Raw genomic sequence first — 21,265 nt, 5'->3', positions numbered from 1 at the left:
GATAACTATATTACTGCCCTACAAAGGCAAAAGACCTTAAGTCGCTAGAGTGTGGAACTGAGAAAAATGACTTTAAAGATTTTTAGTTGTCCCGCCAAATTAATTATAGGTAGGACACTGGAAATCTGGCAAATAGATGTTTAAGTAATGGAAATTATATACATAAAAAAAATTTGAGCTCAAACTTGACTTTTGACCACTATTTTAAAGTTACTGTACTCTGCCTTTGTATTGTCAGCAAAAAGTGAGAAGTCATGCCAAGGCAAAAGGCAGTAACTTCCACATTATCAATATTTAGTTGCTGATCACCATTAACAAAATCATTATAGTAACACCTGTATAAAATCTAGTGATCATGGCATTTATTTTGTATGATTTACAATTATTTATAGCCATCTACTTATTGCTATCCTGTGCTTTGGTTGCATTCTGATGGCATTATTAATACATTTGACATGACAAAATACCTCCATAAGATATATTAGTCCAGCGTTGACTCAACCGCGTTTAGGGCGGGGCTGAAGGCGAAGTTTTGGCACTCTGCCAGCTAGTTTGCCAAGCTTTAATTCTTGGTTGTATTCATCTGATACGGCAATGTGTAACGTTTTTCTGTCAACTCTGCATAATCCTTCGCGATCGATATCGCACGTTTGTTGATGGAGCAGACCATACTAAATGTTCTGACCGCAATTGTGCAGGACAAAGCTCTGAGGACATCAGAAGTTAGAGGGACTGATGGCAGCTGTACAAAGTACACAGGCTACACCGTAATTTTAATTTGAATGGACATTAAAACAAAGGCAGATAACCGTACAATCTGGTAGGTAGCATTATTTGATAGAACACCGGCACAGTAACTTCATATTGACACGCGGCTAAACAAAGGCAGAGCACCGCAACTCGTAATTTGAGCGTTCCAAAACAAAGCCAAAGAGCGGTAACTGATGTTACGGTGTTCTGCCTTGGTTTCTCATGGGCTTTTGGAAGTTACTGTTAAGACAAATCATTATTTTCTCGAAAAAACAACGGAATTGATTCAAGATACTTATCCACATGATAAAGGAGGTCTTGAATGTGCCAAAAATATAAATAACTCATTTTCGACCAAAAACGAAGTTACGGTCTTTTGCCTTTGCACGGCAGATTAGCGGCCACTCCAGCGGACTTCGTTCTGTTTATTGTAAGCGCGCTGCAGTTTTGTCGTCTGCCGCTTTAATTGCTCGAGCTCTCTAAAGCAGGATGGATTTTGATTGGCTGTCAATGTTTTTATCGTTCATCAGCTGGAAAAAAATATTCTGAAAGTGATTCCAACGATATCGTGTCTCTGTGCCGTTATCATTATAGTTGTGGTGTGTGGACTCCCTATTCTTTTATATTTAGAACGATTTTTAGAGCAATATCTTTACCGTTATCGTTATAGCTATCGCCCTTTGTGTGAATGGGCCTTAAAGGGATAGTTTTTTAATTTTGTAATCATTTACTCACCCTCAAGTTGTTCCAAACCTGTATGAATTTCTCTCTTCTGCTGAACACAAAATAATCAACAGAGAATCAAACAGTTGTGGGGCACCATTGACTTCCATAGTATTTTTTTCCACATACTATGGAAGTCAATTGGGATCCATCAACTTTTTGGTTACAAACATTCTTCAAAATATCTTCTTTTGTGTTCAGCAGAAGAAAGGAATTCATACAGGTTTGGAAAAACTTGAGGGTGACTAAATGATGACCGAATTTTCACTATCCTTTAAACACTAAACTTTGAGAACAATAGTGTACATACTGTCAACGCCAGGCAACTAACATGAAATATTGTTGCATACACAATTTTAAATGTCACTTTGAATTGTCACAGATCCTACTTGGCACTATTTGGGTTTCATCTAATGTTTTGACTGTATAATTCATGATATATTAATTCAATCTATGACATCATTTTGTAGGGGGCGATGGCTGCCACATACTCCGCTTTAAATCGATCCCCTCAAGCCCCAAAACTGGAACCAGTACTCTCTTCCAGTTTGGCTCAGAGAAGAGGCATGAAAAGACTAACATCCACTCGTCTATAGCACTTCAGCCAGACACAGGAGCGTCTACAGCTTTAGGAAACGTCAGAGCGCCCAGGCTTTCGGACAAGGTTCCAGACGAGCATCCGGAGCAGAGTGGAAAAATTGGATTGATCACAGAGTGACACAGCGATCTCCAAAGAGAGACAAATGATCTGACTCCGCTGATGTCGAGATTGATGAGGGCCAGATGCAAACATCACAGCTGTCAGTGCTCAAAAACTGATCTTTCAGAGCGCTGCGCTGTTTTGTGTGTGTGTGTGTGTGTGTGTGTGTGCCACCCCTGTGAACACTCTGGAGTGTAGCATCATGGAGTGTTTCCTTTTATAGCAAAGATCACAGTTATCTTTCCCAAGGTGCAGTCAGTCGGAAATCCAGTCGTTCATAAAAGTTGCTATACTTGCTGCAGAAACTTTAATTAGAGCCATGTAGAAGTTAGTTGAAGATGCTTTGTTCTTTTATGGTGACAGTTCTGCACCTTTAATGTGCCAGCATTATTAGCATCTTTTGAACATGCATGCCATATACAGTGTGTATTTTCATGACAAACAAATGGTTCTAACATGCTAATGAAAGCACAAAGAACATCTTTAATGTCATTTTGTTTTTTGTTTTACTAGTTGCTTTCTTTGTGTCCCAGTTTTACTAGATTATTGGTCTTATGTAATGCTGAGACTTTTTACAAAAACAGTTGTTTATATATTTTTCATCTTGCATATTTGGACCAAATTGGTTGATTTGTTTATTTATTTGCTTATTTATTTCATTATTTATAAATCTATTTGTTGATATGCACGTTTATCTTTATTTCTGTTTATTTCATTATTTATGTGTTTATTGAAGATAAAAAATTTTTATCTAATTATTTTTAAGTGACCTTTATGCATAAGCACGAAACCTAAACAAGTGCCACACATTTGCACTAGATTGATTGAACAATGATAATGAAATAAAGTTTAGAATATAAACATGTGCATGTATTTTCACTTTCATAGAAATGTTCAAAAAAAGTGAAAAAAATATATATATAGTTCGAACTAGACGACCAAAATGTATAACATATTGTTAAGGATTTGGATCACACATGACATGCTTTATGTACTGAGGTCATCATCTAATACATTTATTTATCCATTATAATCTTCTGTTAGATGATGTGAGAGACGGCCTTAACCAATATTATATCATTCTTCCATCAGAAGTCATAACTTGCAGTAACAATTTATTTCGATGGCCCACTTTAGACATTCTACTAACTAGAAGTAACTTTGCAACTACTTGTCAACTAACAGTAATTGGAGTATTCTGCTTAATATCTGCTAACACTTTATTTTGATGCTCCCCAACAGACATACAGAATATTTGCAACTACAAGTCAACTTAACACCGAACAGTCTACTACAGTCTACTCTAATGAGAGTTAGTTGATATAGTTGCAAAGTTACTAATAGTAGAATCAATGTCTAATTTAGACCATCGAAATAAAGTGTAACCCAACTTGCCTATGCATTAGTTAATAACCATGTAGGCTATTAGAAGATCTGCTCTCCACACAAAGCACTCTGTTTAATTGAGATCTGACATTTTATTTGCATGCATGCCATACACAATTTGTAGCAGCTTCTGAAAGTTTAATGATATCAGTAGTACAGATGAAAGTAACCTTAATTTTGTATGATAAAAAATGACTCTCTAGATTGAAGATCAGTCCAGTATTTTTGAATAAATATGATCAACACCTTTTCCAAAAAGAAGCTCTGATGACAAATGTTTCATTTTTGGGTGAACTATCCCAAAAATGTTTGTTCACCCAAAAATTAACATTTTGTCATCATTTACTCACCCTCAACTTGTTCCAAAACTGTATGAGTTTCTTTCTTCTGGTGAAAGAAGATATTTCGAAGAATGTTGGTAACCTACAGTTGATGGTAGCAGTTATAACTTATCGAATTAATGCTAAATGTTTTGCTATAAATTACGGACATGGCATCTGAGGACTGTTTCTCATTTTTCCCAGTTATTTTGTTTTATTTCCAGATTCAATCATAGGCTCGTTCTTACATACTAGAGCACGTACGCACGCTTCAAAAACGACGCAGAATCTCTTGACAAACATGACATTATGTATTCTAAATAAAATATATAGATTGTACTGAATGTCAGCTTGCTTATTTGGCTCAAGATAAGGACGTATTGAGCCCACATGTCATGCAACCAAACTATGCATCTAACCACAGGTCTAGACTTGTCCTTCCAACGACACTTTGCGATGCTCTTTGCGAATGTTCGTTGGTTTCATGGTTTCGGGAATCACCGCCTCGTTGAAATATACTGATAACGACGGAACTTGCGACCATAGTTGGCTGATGCTTTTGGGAAACGCAAACTTGGAGCAACATGTGGGTGAGTAAACGATGACAGAATTTTAGGTTTTAATTTAAATTTTGGGTGAACATTCTGTGAGGCCCTTCAGCCAAACACTAAATCTTTTGCTGATGTGACTTATTTTTTTACATGTGAAATCTGAAGCTTTAGATTTTGTTTATTTTTTTATTTATTTTTTACAAAACCCAGGAACAGGTTTATGTCAGTGCATCAGTGGTTCTACTAGCTAAACTAAACTACACAGTTTATGCTGATCATCAGGTGTAGAGACAGTGACTAGTGGTATACTAAACAGCAAATGTATTAAGATTTGTCCTTGCTAAAGAAATAATTACTTTTTTGTTGGCTTGCATAGGCCTACAAAAAAAAAAAAAAAAGGTTAAAGAAAGAAAATACATAAAAATGTGATCAAACTGGTGTCAAGTTTATTGTGTGATATAGGCATGGACCATGAATGTGCATGGTCTTAAATGTGGACCATGTCATTTCTTGAAATGTATATGGTTAGACTATAGACTGTGTGCAACTGAACTGACCAGTCGTTCTGCATTAAACATATTCATAACATTTGCAAATATCTGATTCCCAATGATTCCCTTACAAATGTGTCGTGAGCTTTTTAAAGTGAAAGAATAAAAAAAGGAAGACACCATATACCTAATTTCTCCATCCTTACGACTGGAGTCAAAAAACAAACGTTACAAAATTGGAAGCAATTAAATTGAGTAATTGTTCGATTTTAAAATGTAAGTTATACAGCGGTTTCAAACTCAGTTCCTGGAGGGTCAGTGCAGAGTTTAGCCAAAGTCGTATAGCCAAGTTTTTTGGTTCTTTGGTTTAGCTCCCTCCCTCCAAGCCTAATTAAACACCTGATCCAGCTAATCAAAGGTCTTCAGGATTACTAGATACTTTCAAACAGGCGAGTTGGTTGGGACTAAACCCTTGAGTTTGAGACCACTGCGCGAGTATGTCTTGTCTTGTCCAAAACACACGGTCGGACCCGTCAAAAAAGCGATAGAGAGAATGATAAAAATCTGCGCATGCACGTTCCACCTACAATTTTTGCAATACCCGCCTTCTGTATCATGATTGGCTATCGATCTTCCAAATCTGTCTACGATTGGGTAGTTTAGAAGTCACTCATTATAGCACGCCCAACCATATCAGTCAGAAGTGCGATGAAGGGCGGAGCTCACGGAATACGGGTGGGGAAAAGTAACGTCTGATTTGTGTCAATGCTGAACTTCGAGGAAGTGTTGGATAATTTCAACTGAACAATATTTCACCTGACGAGCAACGATGGACAAGTTGCGTCGTGTATTAAGTGGTCGAGAGGAGAATGAAGAAGTGGGACTTACAGCCCAGGTATTAGGAGAGTAACGTTAAACGTGTGTTTATTTGTAGTTTTTGTACGTCTGTAATCGAGAGGCCCCACAGAGTTTGTCTAGTAACTTACTGTAACTTGACAGCGTTGGTATTTTTAACTTCATTTTAGTTCTTACGAAAGTACTATGATGCAGACGTGAATGATTACCATATCCATATAACATGATACTCTAGTTTCCTTCAAAGAATACGATATGGTAGTATGGCATTACCATCATTAACGTTACAGAGTTAAAAAACAACAACAACTTGATATCACCATGCTATTGTTATAACAAATCATATTAATACCAGAGTACATTTTTGTAAGGAGTATTTGTCTACATACACTGATGATATTGTAATGTTGCTCTTTTTTGAACATTAGTGCTACTGCTGCACCTAACGTTATTTGTTTGCAAATGTTTATGTGATAATGATATAACGTTAACACTGCTGGTTTTACATGCTTCCTGAGGGAAAGGATCATGTGAGGTAAGGTCATGACCTCCGGATGTTGTTTTATTCTTGCAAGCCAGTCTGAAATATCTGACACTGGGTTATAAACAGTTGCTGACCCTCTTTATAGGCTAGTTGTTTTGTCCTTTTAAATGCAACTAGGTATGTTTTACATACAGTAGTGTCTTAAAAAGTGCTCATATAATGAGCAATCACATTTTCATTGATGAAACCATGATGAAACTTCATACTATGAAAACATACTGTAACAGTAAAAATGCAGTGATGTGTTCTTTGTAGTTATTCAATTATGTAAATCCTGTTAATCAGTTTGATACTTGGCATGCATGTGTCCATTTATATGGAAAAGCAAGAATAATAGCACGTTTTATTCCTGTCTTGTTCTTCCTGTGGGTCAGTGGTATTTTAATGAATCAGACGCAGTCAGCATGCTAAAAGCATGATCTTTTGGTCTTTGTTGGAGGGGCATTATGAACCATGTGACATCCTGTGATTCTTCTCTGTAGATCCTGGACGGCACAACACTCAGTTTCAGCACACGGGTGAAGTGGTTCGTCATTTGTTTCGCATCAGGGATCTTGTGCTCAATACTTGTGAGTTAATTTTTCTCATTATTTCCCCATTAAGGTCTTTATCTCTCCAGTAATTTGTTCTTTCATCTGCCATGCACTCATATTGGCCTAGTTGATTTCCAAGACCCATTGTCATTTGTTGATACCTTAGTCTTCAAAGGTGACGACATGCCCCCTTTTCACAAGATGTAATATAAATCTATGGTGTCCCCAGAATGTGTCTGTGAAATTTCAGCTCAAAATACCCCCCAGATCATTTATTATAGCTTGTCAAAGTTGCCCCTTTTTGGGTGTAAAACAGAAACGCACAGTTTTTGTGCATGTCCCTTTAAATGCAAATGAGCTGCTGCTCCCTGTCCTGTTCAGAAGTGGGACAATACTTACACGAGCTTCAGATACAATAACAAAACACGCAAATAAATAATCTCACTCATCCAAAATCTCAGAAATAACCCGTAATGGAGTGCAGCCTTCTGGAGAGACTCCGGAAGAGGTTGCAACTTTTAGACGTTTCTAACACCTGGACGTTTCTGAATAGTTAGTGGATACATGGATGTAGTTGTTGTGGAGTTACATTGATTAATCTCATCGACTTGCATGTACCGTCTCATGTTTAAGTTTTACACAATTTGACACAGTTCACTGAGGTCTTTATAAGACAGCTGTGACATTTTTTGTGTTATAATAAGATCCCCTTCCTACATCAGAAGGGGAGCGAAATCTGATTGGCTTATTTTTTGACACGCTTGCAGAGAAAGGCTTACCAAAACAAAGTTACTGGGTTGTCACTTTTCACGTTTTCAGGGTTGGTAGATGCACAGGGGACCCTATTATAGCACTTAAACACGGAAAAAGTCAGATTTTCATGATATGTCCCTTTTAAAGAATAGTTCACCCTAATGAAATTTATTTTCTCACCCTCATGGCTTTTCAACCCCAAATTTATTTTCTTCTTTTTTCTTCTTTTCCAAACAACAAAATTGGATGGTTATTATTTGTACTGCCAAGCTCCAAAAAGAACAAAAAAACACACCATTAAAGTAGTCTATAAAGACATGTCCACTATATTTCTAGTACATGGTTATCTGAAGCCTGACTAAAAGCTAATCTTCCCAACAAATCTCATTCACGCTTGAGTTTAAGGCAAGTTGAGGCAAGTTTGTAAATACCTGATCATAAATAATGTTTGAGAAGTTTGAATAACTGCTAAGATTTTGGTTTCTCACACACACAAAAAAGGTAATTGACAGCAAAACACCATTGGTTCTTGCATTTCATGCAATGCAACACATGTAAAACCATGATCACTAATGACGCCACCCGGTTCCTACTTTCAGTTTGTATGTGGTCTGGCCACAGTAGAGTGATAACACTTTTACGGATAACACCTACAGAAGTGACCATAAACTACAAGTAGACTGCTGTACAATATACCAAGCTGTATGAATCATAAATCCACTAAAAATCCTTGACACCTGTTTCTAGACAAGTCATTGCAAACAAGTTACTTCTAATAAAAGCTTGAGAATCATTTAGCATCCCACTTTGTGTGATATTTTGTTATCTGATGCAACAACATTCATACAGTTTTAAGTCGAATTAAGTGTCCTAACACTTTTTGGGCCCACTCTGTATTTTTATGTAGTGCTCTATGCCAAAGCATTGTAACTCCACTAGGTGGCACAACTGTTTAATGTGTTCATATACAAACTCTGAATTTTAGAATTTGTACATCAGAGTGATTTTATTTTATAACAGACAAGACATTTTGTTTGATTGAAATGTTTGGAAATGGACTGACAAGCCACATTACATCTTCTGAAACAGGGAACTGCACTCCTTTTCTTGCCTAAAGCTGGCCTTAACCTGTTTGCTGTATTCTACACCCTGGGAAATGTTGCAGCGATTTCAAGGTAAGTGTAATTATGGCTGCGTATAGGATATGCATACGATGACACAGTCTCTTATATGTTGATTCGGTGTCATTATTCAGTGGGTGTGATGTACTGCATATTGAGTACTACATATGGAGCAGGTAATAGACACAAATCCCACATTTATTTGGGAAAATGATTAGGTATGTTACATAAACTATTATCTAACATAAAATGAACAAATAGTGACATTTTATTAATAAATAAATAGTAACCGTTTTGCAGACATTAGATTTTAGTGTTGACAAGCAGGTTCAGCCATTCAAACTACCCAAGATTATTGTAGCAATCACATCTTTAATCAATAACCACAACATTTGGTCCCAAACTGTTCAGCCGCTATTGAGTGACCGAAATCTGCAGTCCTGTTACCCTTTTTTCCGCATGCATAAAGTATACTCATGTAAAGCGATATCTACCGTATAGCAAGTCCTAACTGCCTGATTTTTTTATTTAACTGCAAAATGTAACTGTTACTTATCGCACAGCTCTTTATATAAAATTGGATAGTATTGCATACATGCAGTATACTTTTGTAGGGCAATACATACTATATAGCACATCTATAAAATGCTTGATTGCTTTATTGTTGCAAAATCGAAACTGTATTATTGCCCAGCTCTAATATGCTGAGTGCGATGAAGGCATGAAGAAATTAAAGTCAGCATGAAACAGAAGTTGCAATAGTCTCTCAACCCTATGCATTTAGCAGATACTTTTATCCAAAGTAACTTAGACTGCATTCAAATTTTACATTTTTACCAATTCATAATCAAACCCATGACCTTTCTGTTAGTAGTGAGATTCTCTAATCCTGATTTTTAACTGTGTTTAGACAGGTCTCAATTTTTGTAAAAAATAAATAAATAAAATAAATGCAAATCAGAAAAATCAATAAATTGCAAACCTCATAAAATGATGGCAATACTTTACATTTCTATTTGTTAATATTAGGTAACATGAACCAACAATGAAAAATACTTCTAAAACATTTATTAATCTTAGTTCATGCTAATCTCAACATTTACTAATACATTATTAAAATCAAATGTTATATCTGTTCATTTATTATTTAATGAGCCCAATCTGACATGAACTTACAATGAACAGTTAATTTCATATTTCAAACTCAATGCATTAACTAACATTAGCTAATGGAACCTTGTTGTAAAGTGTTACCAAAATTATTTTGAAAGTAACAGCTCATTTGTTATTTCCTGAAGTTTCAGCACCATCTTTCACAGATCATTTGGTGCAAACTTTTTTGGCTCTATGTTCTATCCTGTTTGTGAAAAGTGAATTATGCATGATCTGTTAGCGATCGCTTGCGTTGCTTAGATCAGCTATAGAAGCTGTCCCGGTATTTTTTTTTTTTTTTTTTCATATTCTGTAAGCAGAAGACCAAGTCATCAACTGCCACTGACCCAAATTAGCCACAGTTGTCCTAAAATGAACCTGGACTTCAGGAATCTGTCCATGTCTTTGTTACATATCAGTGGGAGGCATGATTGCATAAAGAGCCTGAGAGGATTAGTCCTGTAAAATAGTGCATTTGGTATGGTTTCAACACTTTTTTTTTTCAAGTTGTCAGACACTTGTAACTTCCCTTCAAAAATGTTCTTTGGCTCCCATTGACATGCATTGTCTTTTCAGTTGGGCTTAGAAGTTTGTTCTCCTCCTCTTACAATGTTGTTAAGTTGCCATGTGGCAAGATTCTCTTCCCAAAGACTGAAACGGGTCTGTCTGGTTCTCTGAAATCACCAGCAGGCTGAACACTGTCTGGAATTAGTGCAATATTTTAAGTGGAAAGGTTGATTTTTTTCTGCAATTTTTTTTTTTTTTTTTCAGTGTTTAGTAGTACAGGTGTCACCAACTTTTTATTACTTGTATTACTTACAGGAAAGATATAACGCATTGAGAAAGAAACCAGGTCTTCTTGCATGAAGACATCAAGGCCAGATGTGTCCATACCATGGCCATCATGAATAAAAAATCAAATATATAATAATATAATTGAATGTACACTATGTAACTTTTGGCCCTCTAGCGGTTAACAAAACAACTGCATGCATTTTGCAGAAGAACATTGTTTTGGTTATGATTCGGCTCTGCTTGACTGTGGATGAATATGGCTCTTTATCCTAAAAAAAAAAAAGAGAGAGATTATCCTACTGCTCATAAAACATTCATTACTAGGCTTAAGAGAAATAACCAGTTTAGAAGGAAAGGATCTCAAGCTGACTAGCTGAAGACGTTACTGTAGCGTTACCCATTAATAGACATGGTACTTCCTTAAAAATAAATTCCAACACAGCTCTACAACAACCCATAATAAAACGACACTTTGCAATAGATAATGCTTTGCAATCAACTCTGTTAGAGAGCTACATATGGCAATTTATCTGATCAATAAAATATCTTACTCGCCTGTTGAGTAATAAACGCCATCTCCGCGTCGCTTTTACAACATTTCAAATTCCTCAGTTCTTGCCATCTCTGAAAGCCAAGCCAATGTTTATTCCTGTTTTATTACAAGCTCTGTCGCAGTCTCTTTTTGCCAGCAGACTCTCCTCTTCTGCGTTTTTTTAAAATGGGTGATTTCCCGGAGGTTTGGGATTTAGTGTGCTCCACGTCAACCTTTCTCGCTTGTTGTGACGGAACCGGTTCAAGGGATGAAAACAAAAACCGGAAACAGACAAAATTTTAACAGGAACAAAAACTAAATCAACTTTAAACGTTCTGAACAGAAACGCTTATTTGAAATTACCATTAACCGGTTAATAATGTTATTTTATTGTTCTGTTTAAGGTTTTAATTTGGCAGTCAACCAATCATGAATTCAAACAATATGGTCTGCAAATGTGACGTTGGCGCATCCAATGTGAGTGAAATGCCCTCGGTTAGTTGTCAAATCATCCTATGTCGCAAGGCATTGTGCATTAGCTGTTGGATCGCAGGAGTTTATCCGAGGATATGTTACCATGGCAGGTTATATCCAGCGTGGTGTGTTTTCAAACCAGCGAAAATTGCAGGTTATTGAAGAATCGCTTCTATGTAGGAAATAAATAGGAATCATTGTATTGTTTTTTTTAATGATTGCGTCAAAGTTAGTAGTGTGGCTATGTATGGTCAGACACTTACGTGTGTTATATTATTAATTGTCTTTTGTCAGTAGAATGGTTGCATCTGAGGCTGTAAGTGCATCGCATTAAGTTTTATCAACTTACATGTTACAAATGTTATTGTAGATGTGTGGCCGCTCAGTTTTTACTGTCGTTTAATATCTTTGTCAAAAAACGTATAAAAGACATATAAAAGTGTTATAAAAGACAAAGTGTTACGCACATGCTGTATTGGCTATGACTAGATGGCAAATACCAGACTAAGACACACTACTCAGCTCCTCAAATACATAAAACATTTGCCTTTACACACATTGTGTTTGAATAAATAAAACACTGTACTTATTCAAAGAGCTAGTTTTTTTATTTACCCTTGCACTGCAAACAACCAGAGACAGTCTCCAAAATGTGTGCAGGACTTCATTCCCTAAGGCAGGTGGAGCCTGAATGAGGTTTTTGCCAGTATTTTTTCTAATCAAACTATAATGTTACAGAAGGAACACATGAATAGAAACGTTAAAATACTGATTCTGCTCAGAGTAAACTTTTTTTCACCTGTCACTCCCACACCATACACGTGTCAAAGTAGCCGGAGCAACTTTTCTCTATTTACATATATGATATAAGTCACGCACTGGCGAGTGACAAGTACGCAATTTCCCATGAAAACCATCCTGTGCGGTCTAAAATATAAGTGCTTATATTAGGCTTACCATAGTGTATCAGAGTAAAGCAGAAACGCGTGTTGGAAGAAAGATTGATGTATTGACTCATTTAAATTGTTAATTTTGAAGAAAAAAAGTTTCAGCGTACGTTTAATTTCTTTCTTTTTTCCCTCTCTCTTTTTTTTTTTTTTTTTTTTTTTGCTTTTGAGTTTAGGGTGAAATACTGTAATGTTCTGGGTGTAAGATGTGTATAATGTAGCTAAAATTCCAGAAAAGCATGACATTGGTGTATCACAGAACTCTTGCGGTCAGCTATTTCCAATCATGATGAAGGAAGAAGGAAGAGACCCAGTTAGTAACCAGGGCAGTGAGATGTAAAAATGACCCAGAAGAATTCCCCTGGCATTCTCCCATACTGCACCTCTGCATATCCGAAGATTGCTTTTTACTTTGAAGGTCTTAACTCTGTAAGAAATCATTAAACTCAGCCATTCGGCCACTTAAGTCAAAATCCAGTCTAGTTTGATTAGTAACCAGACTCTGTCTTTATTCAGAGATTTGTCCTGACAGAGCTACAGAGGTTAAGTCTTTAGTGTGACAGGTCATGCTGTCTGGGTTACCTGCTTTAAATACACACAACATTGGTTCTGGTCATGGTAGCGGTTTGGAAACCTACAGGGATGACATTAACTGGTAGCATCAGGAAACTTCATTTAAAGGCTGTGACCCAGACTGAAAAGATAATTCAGATCATGATATTTATTTACAGCTCTGCATTTACATCCAAAAGACCTGTTGATCTGAATTAAAGTTTGTTGTTATTACTTTTGAAATATTACCTGGGCATGTTTTGACAAGTTTAGATCATTTGAATTTTATCATATGAGTCTTTTCATTGTTTGCTTTTAGCTTGAAGTAACTCATACTGTAGAATAGATTAAAGGAGAAGCAAGTGAGTAAGCCCAGTTTCTTTCTAGCCTGGGTTTCCCCATGCTGCCTTGCGCACAGCGCGATTTTATTCACGCTGCTAGGCAGCCTGGACACCATGGACCAGATTTTCCCCTCAAAAAGGGAACCAATCACAGAACGGGGAGGGAGCAGCAAGACGATGATGACGTCTCTGCGTCACACCGAAGCAGTTTGTTTATATCTATGGATATCGCAAAGTTACCTTTCGATGCAGCCTTTCATAGTGTTCTAAGTAGTTTAGAACGCAAGTTTATTTCGTCTTCTTCCTCGTCGAATTTCTGTCGCTCTACATACGTCATCTGGTATAATTGAAACTATTGGCTATGAGCTACGTACAGACGCATTTGATAGACATTCGTAGCGCCCAATAAACGGCTCTGGGCATTCGTAAACCACGCCTCAAATACGAGAAAATGAACATGTGGTTCCCAGACCGCGTCTCAATGAGACGAGGTCTGACGTTAGCCAGGCTAGTTTCTTTCTTCAGAACGTTAGAAAATGTCAGATTATGGCTGCCCTAGATGCCCGTTCTCATAGGAGAGAGGATGACATCATGGCTGGCTCATGCATTAGTGTTTCTGTGATCTAATGAGTGTCCTGGTTAAGGTTGCTTGAGTAATGCAGGGTAGATGGGTTCAGCCCCCTGAGACCTGAGCACAGTCCATCTACTCTCAGTGAGTCTGCACCCCCTTCTGCGTCATTGCAATGCAAACTGATTTGGCTGATGTCTTGCACCATAAATTAATAAAAGGGCTCTATGGATTTAGGAATTATGCTAATTTGTGCAGTTGGTGTCTTCCTGTCACTCAAATGAATATCAATAAGATTTTGCTTTTCTAAGGTCAGTAGATTAAAATTTTTGTAATGGCTAAAAACCAAGGGCTGGGTAATATAATATATTTGTGTTGATTTTGCTTGTGGTATTAAAATTAAGCAACATGAATATCACAATGATTCTAATGTGTCTTAAATTTGCCTGTTACATTTTCTAGACATTAGATTATGCATCCTTTACATGTTTTAATCGCGTCTAAAATGTCTTTGAGTTGTAAAGTTGAATTTTTGTCAAAATGTGTTTTTATGCTACATTTGCTTTTATTAAAGGGTAACTCTCGCCAAAATGCAACCTAGGGTCTTTTTGTTAATCTACCCGAGGCAAACTTCGCAAACAATGAGTTGTTCAAAATCTTTCTTTTTATTAAACTCTGTGTACACAAACTAGGGATGGGGCCGATCCGATCCAGTATCGGTATCGGGACCGATACCAGCGTAATTCACGTATCGGATTTTCCCGATCCAACCTGCGGACGCGGAGATATCCGATATCCACGATAAAGTCTGCGCTTTAACGTTGTCTGCTGAAATGACTCCAAAAGTGATTCCCGCCGGCTAGTCTGCTAGCTGGCTGCAAACTGCGGAATGGATTTCCTGAACGGAGGCGCGGCTCAATGAGACACAGAGTTATGAGACACGCTCCCGCTCAGGAAATCCATTCCGCAGTTTGCGGCTAGCCAACAACGTCCGCTGTGTGGAAGTGAAAAAATGTGGATCGGTGCATCCCTAACACAAACAATGTTCTCAATGCTCGAGTTCATGTGTAGAGCCCCTGGTGATACTTCGAGCAAAGTTTCATGTTGTGTCGAGCCTTCTTAGTGTTTTAAAAAATAGCGAATTTTGATGCTATCATAGTAGTGCCCCAAGCACTCCCATTCAAAAGGCAATTTGACCGAAAACAAAAATACGGTCAAACTTAAAAGTGGCGTTTCCATCCTAATTATGTTTTTAAACGAAAGTTTACCTCGGATAGATTAACAAAAAGACCCTAGGTTGCATTTTGGCGAGAGTTACCCTTTAACACTATTGGGTATGTGTAGGGTTTAGTGTAGGTGGGACTTTATTTTCAAACGTGATAGAGCATTAACCTTTTAGCGCCGCTCACCGGACATTTCAATTCAGAAATGCCGTTATACGTACAACAACCAACGTATTAACTTTTTATCAGATTCATTTTCATCTGTTTCGGATAAAACTGATTTTTTTTTTAGCGCAGTTAAAAGTTAACTTTGAAAGTATTGCACGCGAAACGTGCATTACGCAACATATTATAATTTTGCAGAAATGCCGCCACAGACATGTTTTTCCAGTGAGCCTGGGTTGGACTTTTCCCATTAAACTTTTTACTACTGTTGAAATCTGTATCTAAAAAGCTCAGTGTGATACACAATAGCATAGACAGACAGAACAGTCATTATTGTGTAGTAAGCAGTCGGTATCTAGAAAAGTAGAACAAAAATGAAATTAAACATTGTCAGTCTGGTTGGCTATAGAAATTGTTTGGTCAAAGTTATGTTAAAGTTACACATTTATGTCGTTTTGGAGGAAATGTATAAATATCAAGAAACTCAACAAATTATTTTGCTATTGTAAGTTATTAATGCACTTTTAGTGTTACTGTGAGTGATGGATACATGTGCCCTCTTGTGAATTGAACTCATTCTGTGTCACTGTTTTTCCACAGCACCTGTTTTCTGATGGGTCCACTTAAACAGCTGAAGCGTATGTTTGAGCCGACCAGGCTTATAGCCACCATTATGATGCTGGTAAGAAAGAGCCTCTGGCACACACCACACTGCGTCAGCACTGGAGAGATAATGAGAAAAGACATTTTGGAAAGGCAAATTTAACCTTATAGCTGAACAGTTGACTCATCCTTATTAGATATTCTCCTCATGTTCTTTTTACCTTGTCATTGTATTAGATAACAAAGTGTCAAACCAAGTGAAATGGGTTTAAGAAAAAAATCGCACACGCACACTTTTCAAACGAAACATTTTTAAAAAAGGGTGATTCAAATATTTGTATATAATGAGTGTTAAACTGTATGATTGATTGCGTCAGGCATATACATATAAGACAAGAGATATGAATCTAGCATCTACACATAGGAAACGGCTTCTTAGGGACATTACAGATATGCACATGCAGGTTAGCAGTGCTAAAGGAATGCTTCAGCCTTTGACAGTCACAAATCTGGATGGTCTTAAGGGGACTACGAGGCATTAAGAGATTCAAAGGACTGCTGTAGAAAATCACTTTGTTATAATCTGATTTGGTCCGAATCTGTTCACACTCAAGTAACTCACTCAAGCACAGCACGATATAAAGCTGTTGTAACTAGACTATCAAATGATTGTTACATATTTCTGTGCTGAAGTATGATTGGCACTGTGTGGAGTCTTAGACCTTCTTAAAATGTTTTTTATTATTATTGTAATTCTCATTATAGATTTAAAATATTAAGTGCTTCACTAGCTATTTAATTTCTCTGAATTACCGCAAACTATTAAGAGAATAATGGATATTTGACTCATTTCACAAATATAATATTATCTGGGTTATTCCTATATTGTTTACCTCTTCAGCTGTTAAAGGGCACCTATTATGCCCCCTTTCACAAGATGTAAAATAAGTCTCTGATGTCCCCAGAGTGTGTATGTGAAGTTTTAGCTCAAAATACCCCACAGATAATTTTTTTAAGCATGTTTAAATTGTCACTTTTTGGGGCTCAGAAAAACACACCGTTTTAGTGTGTATCCCTTTAAATGCAAATGAGCTGCTGCTGCCAGCACAAAGGACGGAGCCTCACGAGCTCTTGCTCAGTGGCAGGACAATCTCATCTCACAGAATGATAATATCAAAACTAGGCCTGTCGCGATAGTCGATAAGTCAATTAATCGCACGATAAAAAAAAATTAGCTCGATAATTTTTCCGGCCGCGATAATTCTATTTGCATGCTTGTTTGTTTTCCTCGTCTCTCTCTCTCTACCAAAGAGACTGGATGACCACTCTCGCACGGTCCTGAAGGGGGTCGCACACCGGACGCGCAGCGCAGCTCAGCGCCACGTCTTTTAAATTCGAACACATTATTCTCTATGAGAGTACACACACCGGCGGCGCCTTTCGGCGTCTGTCCGCGGCGCCCAGCAACGGCTCAGGACCGTGTTCAAAATCCTGCCGCGCCACAGAGCGCCATTTAAATAGTTTTATATTAAATTTACATTTATGTGTCTCAAATCGTAGTTAATGTACATATGGACTTAACCCTGTGCTGCAATATACATTTAGTTTTATATTTATTTACAGAAATCAGAAAATTGCTGATGTTATCGGATTTTCAGGTGACAGTTGTCCTAGACGTGGCGCGACGCGACTACGATTTGAGACACATAAATGTAAATTTAATATAAAACTATTTAAATGGCGCTCTGTGGCGCGGCAGGATTTTGAACACGGTCCTGAGCCGTTGCTGGGCGCCGCGGACAGACGCCGAAAGGCGCCGCCGGTGTGTGTACTCTCATAGAGAATAATGTGTTCGAATTTAAAAGACGTGGCGTGGCGCTGAGCTGCGCGTCCGGTGTGCGACCCCCTTAAAGAGTCCATTGCTTTCATTGTTTTTGGTTGTTTTGTTAATTTTTTGGGATATTTAAAATGTTTTCCGTTTTCAATGTTTAATATTCTTTAGAAATAAAAGTTTATAGATCGTTGAAAAGGTGTACCTGCATTATTATGCCATTATAATTATATTAAATGAAAATGGTCTCAGAACGACAATATTATCGTTTATCGCGATAATTTCTTGGACAATTTATCGTCCAGCAAAATTTGTTATCGTGACAGGCCTAATCAAAACAGAAACTCTCAGTAGCGGTGTTCATTTCGACCCAGAGTCGGACAATAATGCCTACAGAGCCAGAGAATTTATGCTGTATGGAGACAGAACAGATATAGTCTAGTTTAATTACGGTTATAACTTATTTTTCATCTTGCTTTTATCCTACAAGCCTATGTACAAGCCTGTTGTTGCGGACCACGTCCGAATGATGGCCAAAAATATACTGATGAGTTTAATGAAGTTTATTGTACATCACACAAAAGATGAAGCATTAGGTTTACTCCAGAGAATCACTGTAAGAGCTGAATAAACACAGTATAAGAAGTGCGCATTAAAATCTTATCCATAAACTCTCTCCCTTTCATTATCATCAACATACACAGCGAAGTACACAAAACAGTAAACAAATATACAGTATACACACCTTTTCAGTGGGTGCTTAATAAACTGGTAAACTTAATATTCGTAAAACGACTCAATGAGCTGTCATGAAGTGCGCACTCTCATTTTCATTTCTGCCGTGATCAGTAACATTAGACCTATCGCACCGGAGAATGTAAGCTGGATCATGAACTTTTGGTACAGATCCATCCTCGAGGAACATCGAGAGTAAATGAAGACTGCTATGTTCATTCTTACATCCAACAACAAAACACCTCAATCGCTTAGGAGACATTCTTGTCTACAGCTGCTCCGGCGTTGGACTGTGTACAGCTCACTCAGGACGGGTCTATGCTAAAGCTGCAGTGTCCATTAACAGCCGTGGGAGGCAGGGGCTTGTGCAAAAGTACGTCACATTGCCCCGAATCTGAGAACGGAAAAAAAAAGCACTGGGTGGATTTCTATCATTATAGGGTGGTTGTGTACACACACATTTATGTTCAAACGCCATGTAAAATTGAATTTTGCATAATAGGTGCCCTTTAATAGGGTCATTGTTTCCACATGTAATGCAAGTAGCCTATATAATCTATTAAAATTAGTTTTGCTATGCCTTATGGGTATTTGATCACAGTCTCTTACCTTGTGTTTGCTCCCCCAGTTATTCCTTGTGTTGACATTATGCGCAGTGTTTTGGGTAAGCTTCATACAATAGAGGTTTATTGCTGATAAATAGTGTGCTATTCACTTGAGAAAATGGTCATTACTCATTTTTTTTTTTTTCTCCCTGCAGTGGCACAAAAAGGGTCTGGCGATCATTTTCTGCATTTTGCAATTCTTGGCCATGACATGGTAGGTGATAGACATCTGTCAACCATCCTTTAAAAATCGTTTGTTTCAAATAATAAAAGCATTATTGTTTGAAACAAATATCATAAACTCTTTTATTTCTCTCTCTCTTTTTTATTTTTGTCAGAGATTATTTTTCAGATTTGTGTTTTCTTCACATTTCTTTTTTTTGTGTGTGCTATCAGTGGAACTGATAGAAAGTTTTCCTAGACAAACTTGGAATGTTGACTTGATAAAACCAATTCACACTGCACCAATGTGGCCAATCATCAGATTACAGGACATCACTTCTCAAATATTCCATGACTCAACATGTTAAATTAGCAAAAACTAGCGGCGACTAGGGGTGGGAGAAAAAATCGATTCTTAGATGCATCGCGATGCGGACGTGGACGATTCTGAATCGATTCACAAATGTCAAAAAATCGATTCTCTAAAAAAAATTTTTTTTTTTTTTCTAATAACGTAATATTGACGGAACGCAAAAGCCGGAACTTGCGGACGTGCAGTGCGCGTGCAGTCTGTGGCACGCACATAACAGACGCATGATGGTTCAGCACCAAATTCGAACGGCACCCTCTTCGTTAAAAGCTAACGTATGGAAAATTGGCAATTTCATTGTTACCTATTTAGTATTTTTTGTATGAAAGCTGCTTTCAGTATTTAGTTTTCACATCAATATGCTGTAAACCGATCTGTTATACGTACAGTAGGCTACATTATACTGCCCTGCAATATGTGCAATGCCAGTCACAAAAAGTTACATTTTGACTGTGCTCTCTGCAGATGTTCATTCACTTTTTTTGTATAAGCTGTTTTTGATTGTGGTATACAGCAAACATTTCAAGTCATAACTCTTTATTATTTAGTTGTGTATAAGAGCAGCTTTGTATGTTACTAATTATTCAGAATATGCGTAAGTCCACAAGCATTATATGAGAGCTGCCGGTACATCATTCTATATTTTTGAACAAAAACTGTTTGTGATTTTGCTACAGCAAAATGTTTTTTTGTCTGAAGGATTCTATTGCTCATTGGAAATAACAAGAGGATGTTGGTTAGAAGTCTATTATTAAATGCTAGAGATTCAGAATATGCTGAAGTTTGTATTAATTTACTACAAGTACGCTGCTAGCACAGGCACACATTTATTTTCCTGTTGGTTCTTTGCAATGTTCAAATCACTTCCATTTGTTTTATTAATAAAATTAATATAGGAAGATGGAAGTAAGTTGCTTTAAAAGTACCAAGTAAAAAAAAAAAAAAAATCGTTAATAATCGATAATCGTTACCCTCTGAATCGTAATCGAATCGAATCGTGAGGTGCCTAGAGATTCCCACCCCTAGCGGCGACCAATGTCAACAGGGACAACACTGATCCAACAAAACTTGACAAAGTCTGTTGCTACTGGTCTGCGTCTATCTATACAGTGTGAATTGGCCTTTAAAAGTAACAAAATAAAATAAACATTGAGTTTTTAATGTGATAAAGCATTAAAGAGTTAGTTCACCCAAAAATTAAAGTTCTTTCATCATTTACTCTCCCTTATGTATTTCCAAACCTGCATGTATGAGTTTATTTCTTTTTTGAACTAAAAAGAAGATATTTTGAAGAATGTTAATTACCAGACAGTTGATGGTCAATGGCTACCATCAACTGTTTGATTACCAACATTCTTCAAAGTATCTTCTTTTGTGTTCAACAGAAGAAAGAAACTCATACAAGTTTGGAACAACAAGAGGGTGAGTAAATGATGACAGAATTTCCATTGTTGGGTGAACTAGGCCTATCCCTTTATGTATG

The 21,265-nt window shown here is 37.2% G+C and overlaps 2 protein-coding genes across 4 annotated transcripts in view; both read left to right on the top strand.

The window, feature by feature from the left end:
• Positions 1-4,217, top strand: part of rps6ka2 (ribosomal protein S6 kinase, polypeptide 2) — a 74,315-nt gene extending 70,098 nt beyond the window's left edge. Inside the window, exon 21 of the mRNA XM_079855137.1 lies at positions 1,944-4,217. Within this exon, the coding sequence (XP_079711263.1) occupies positions 1,944-2,069 (126 nt within the window). The 3' untranslated portion in view covers positions 2,070-4,217. The remainder of the gene's footprint in view (positions 1-1,943) is intronic.
• The window catches only part of sft2d1 (SFT2 domain containing 1), a 27,492-nt gene continuing 10,359 nt past the window's right edge, over positions 4,133-21,265 (top strand). The window contains exons 1-6 of one of the 3 annotated variants that reach the window (XM_079855141.1): positions 4,133-4,469; positions 6,803-6,889; positions 8,696-8,781; positions 16,077-16,158; positions 19,274-19,309; positions 19,406-19,464. In XM_079855141.1, coding sequence (XP_079711267.1) covers positions 4,464-4,469; positions 6,803-6,889; positions 8,696-8,781; positions 16,077-16,158; positions 19,274-19,309; positions 19,406-19,464 — 356 coding nt within the window. In that variant the 5' untranslated portion in view covers positions 4,133-4,463. Of the gene's footprint in view, positions 4,470-5,637; positions 5,817-6,802; positions 6,890-8,695; positions 8,782-16,076; positions 16,159-19,273; positions 19,310-19,405; positions 19,465-21,265 lie in introns of those variants that run through there. The other 2 variants (XM_079855139.1, XM_079855140.1) reach the window with 2 other exon arrangements.

The sequence above is a fragment of the Squalius cephalus genome, assembly GCF_949319135.1.
Source record: "Squalius cephalus genome assembly, chromosome: 21".
Classification (NCBI taxonomy): Eukaryota; Metazoa; Chordata; class Actinopteri; order Cypriniformes; family Leuciscidae; genus Squalius; species Squalius cephalus.
Note: the sequence above shows the minus strand (reverse complement) of the source record. Positions and strands in the feature narration are given on the sequence as shown.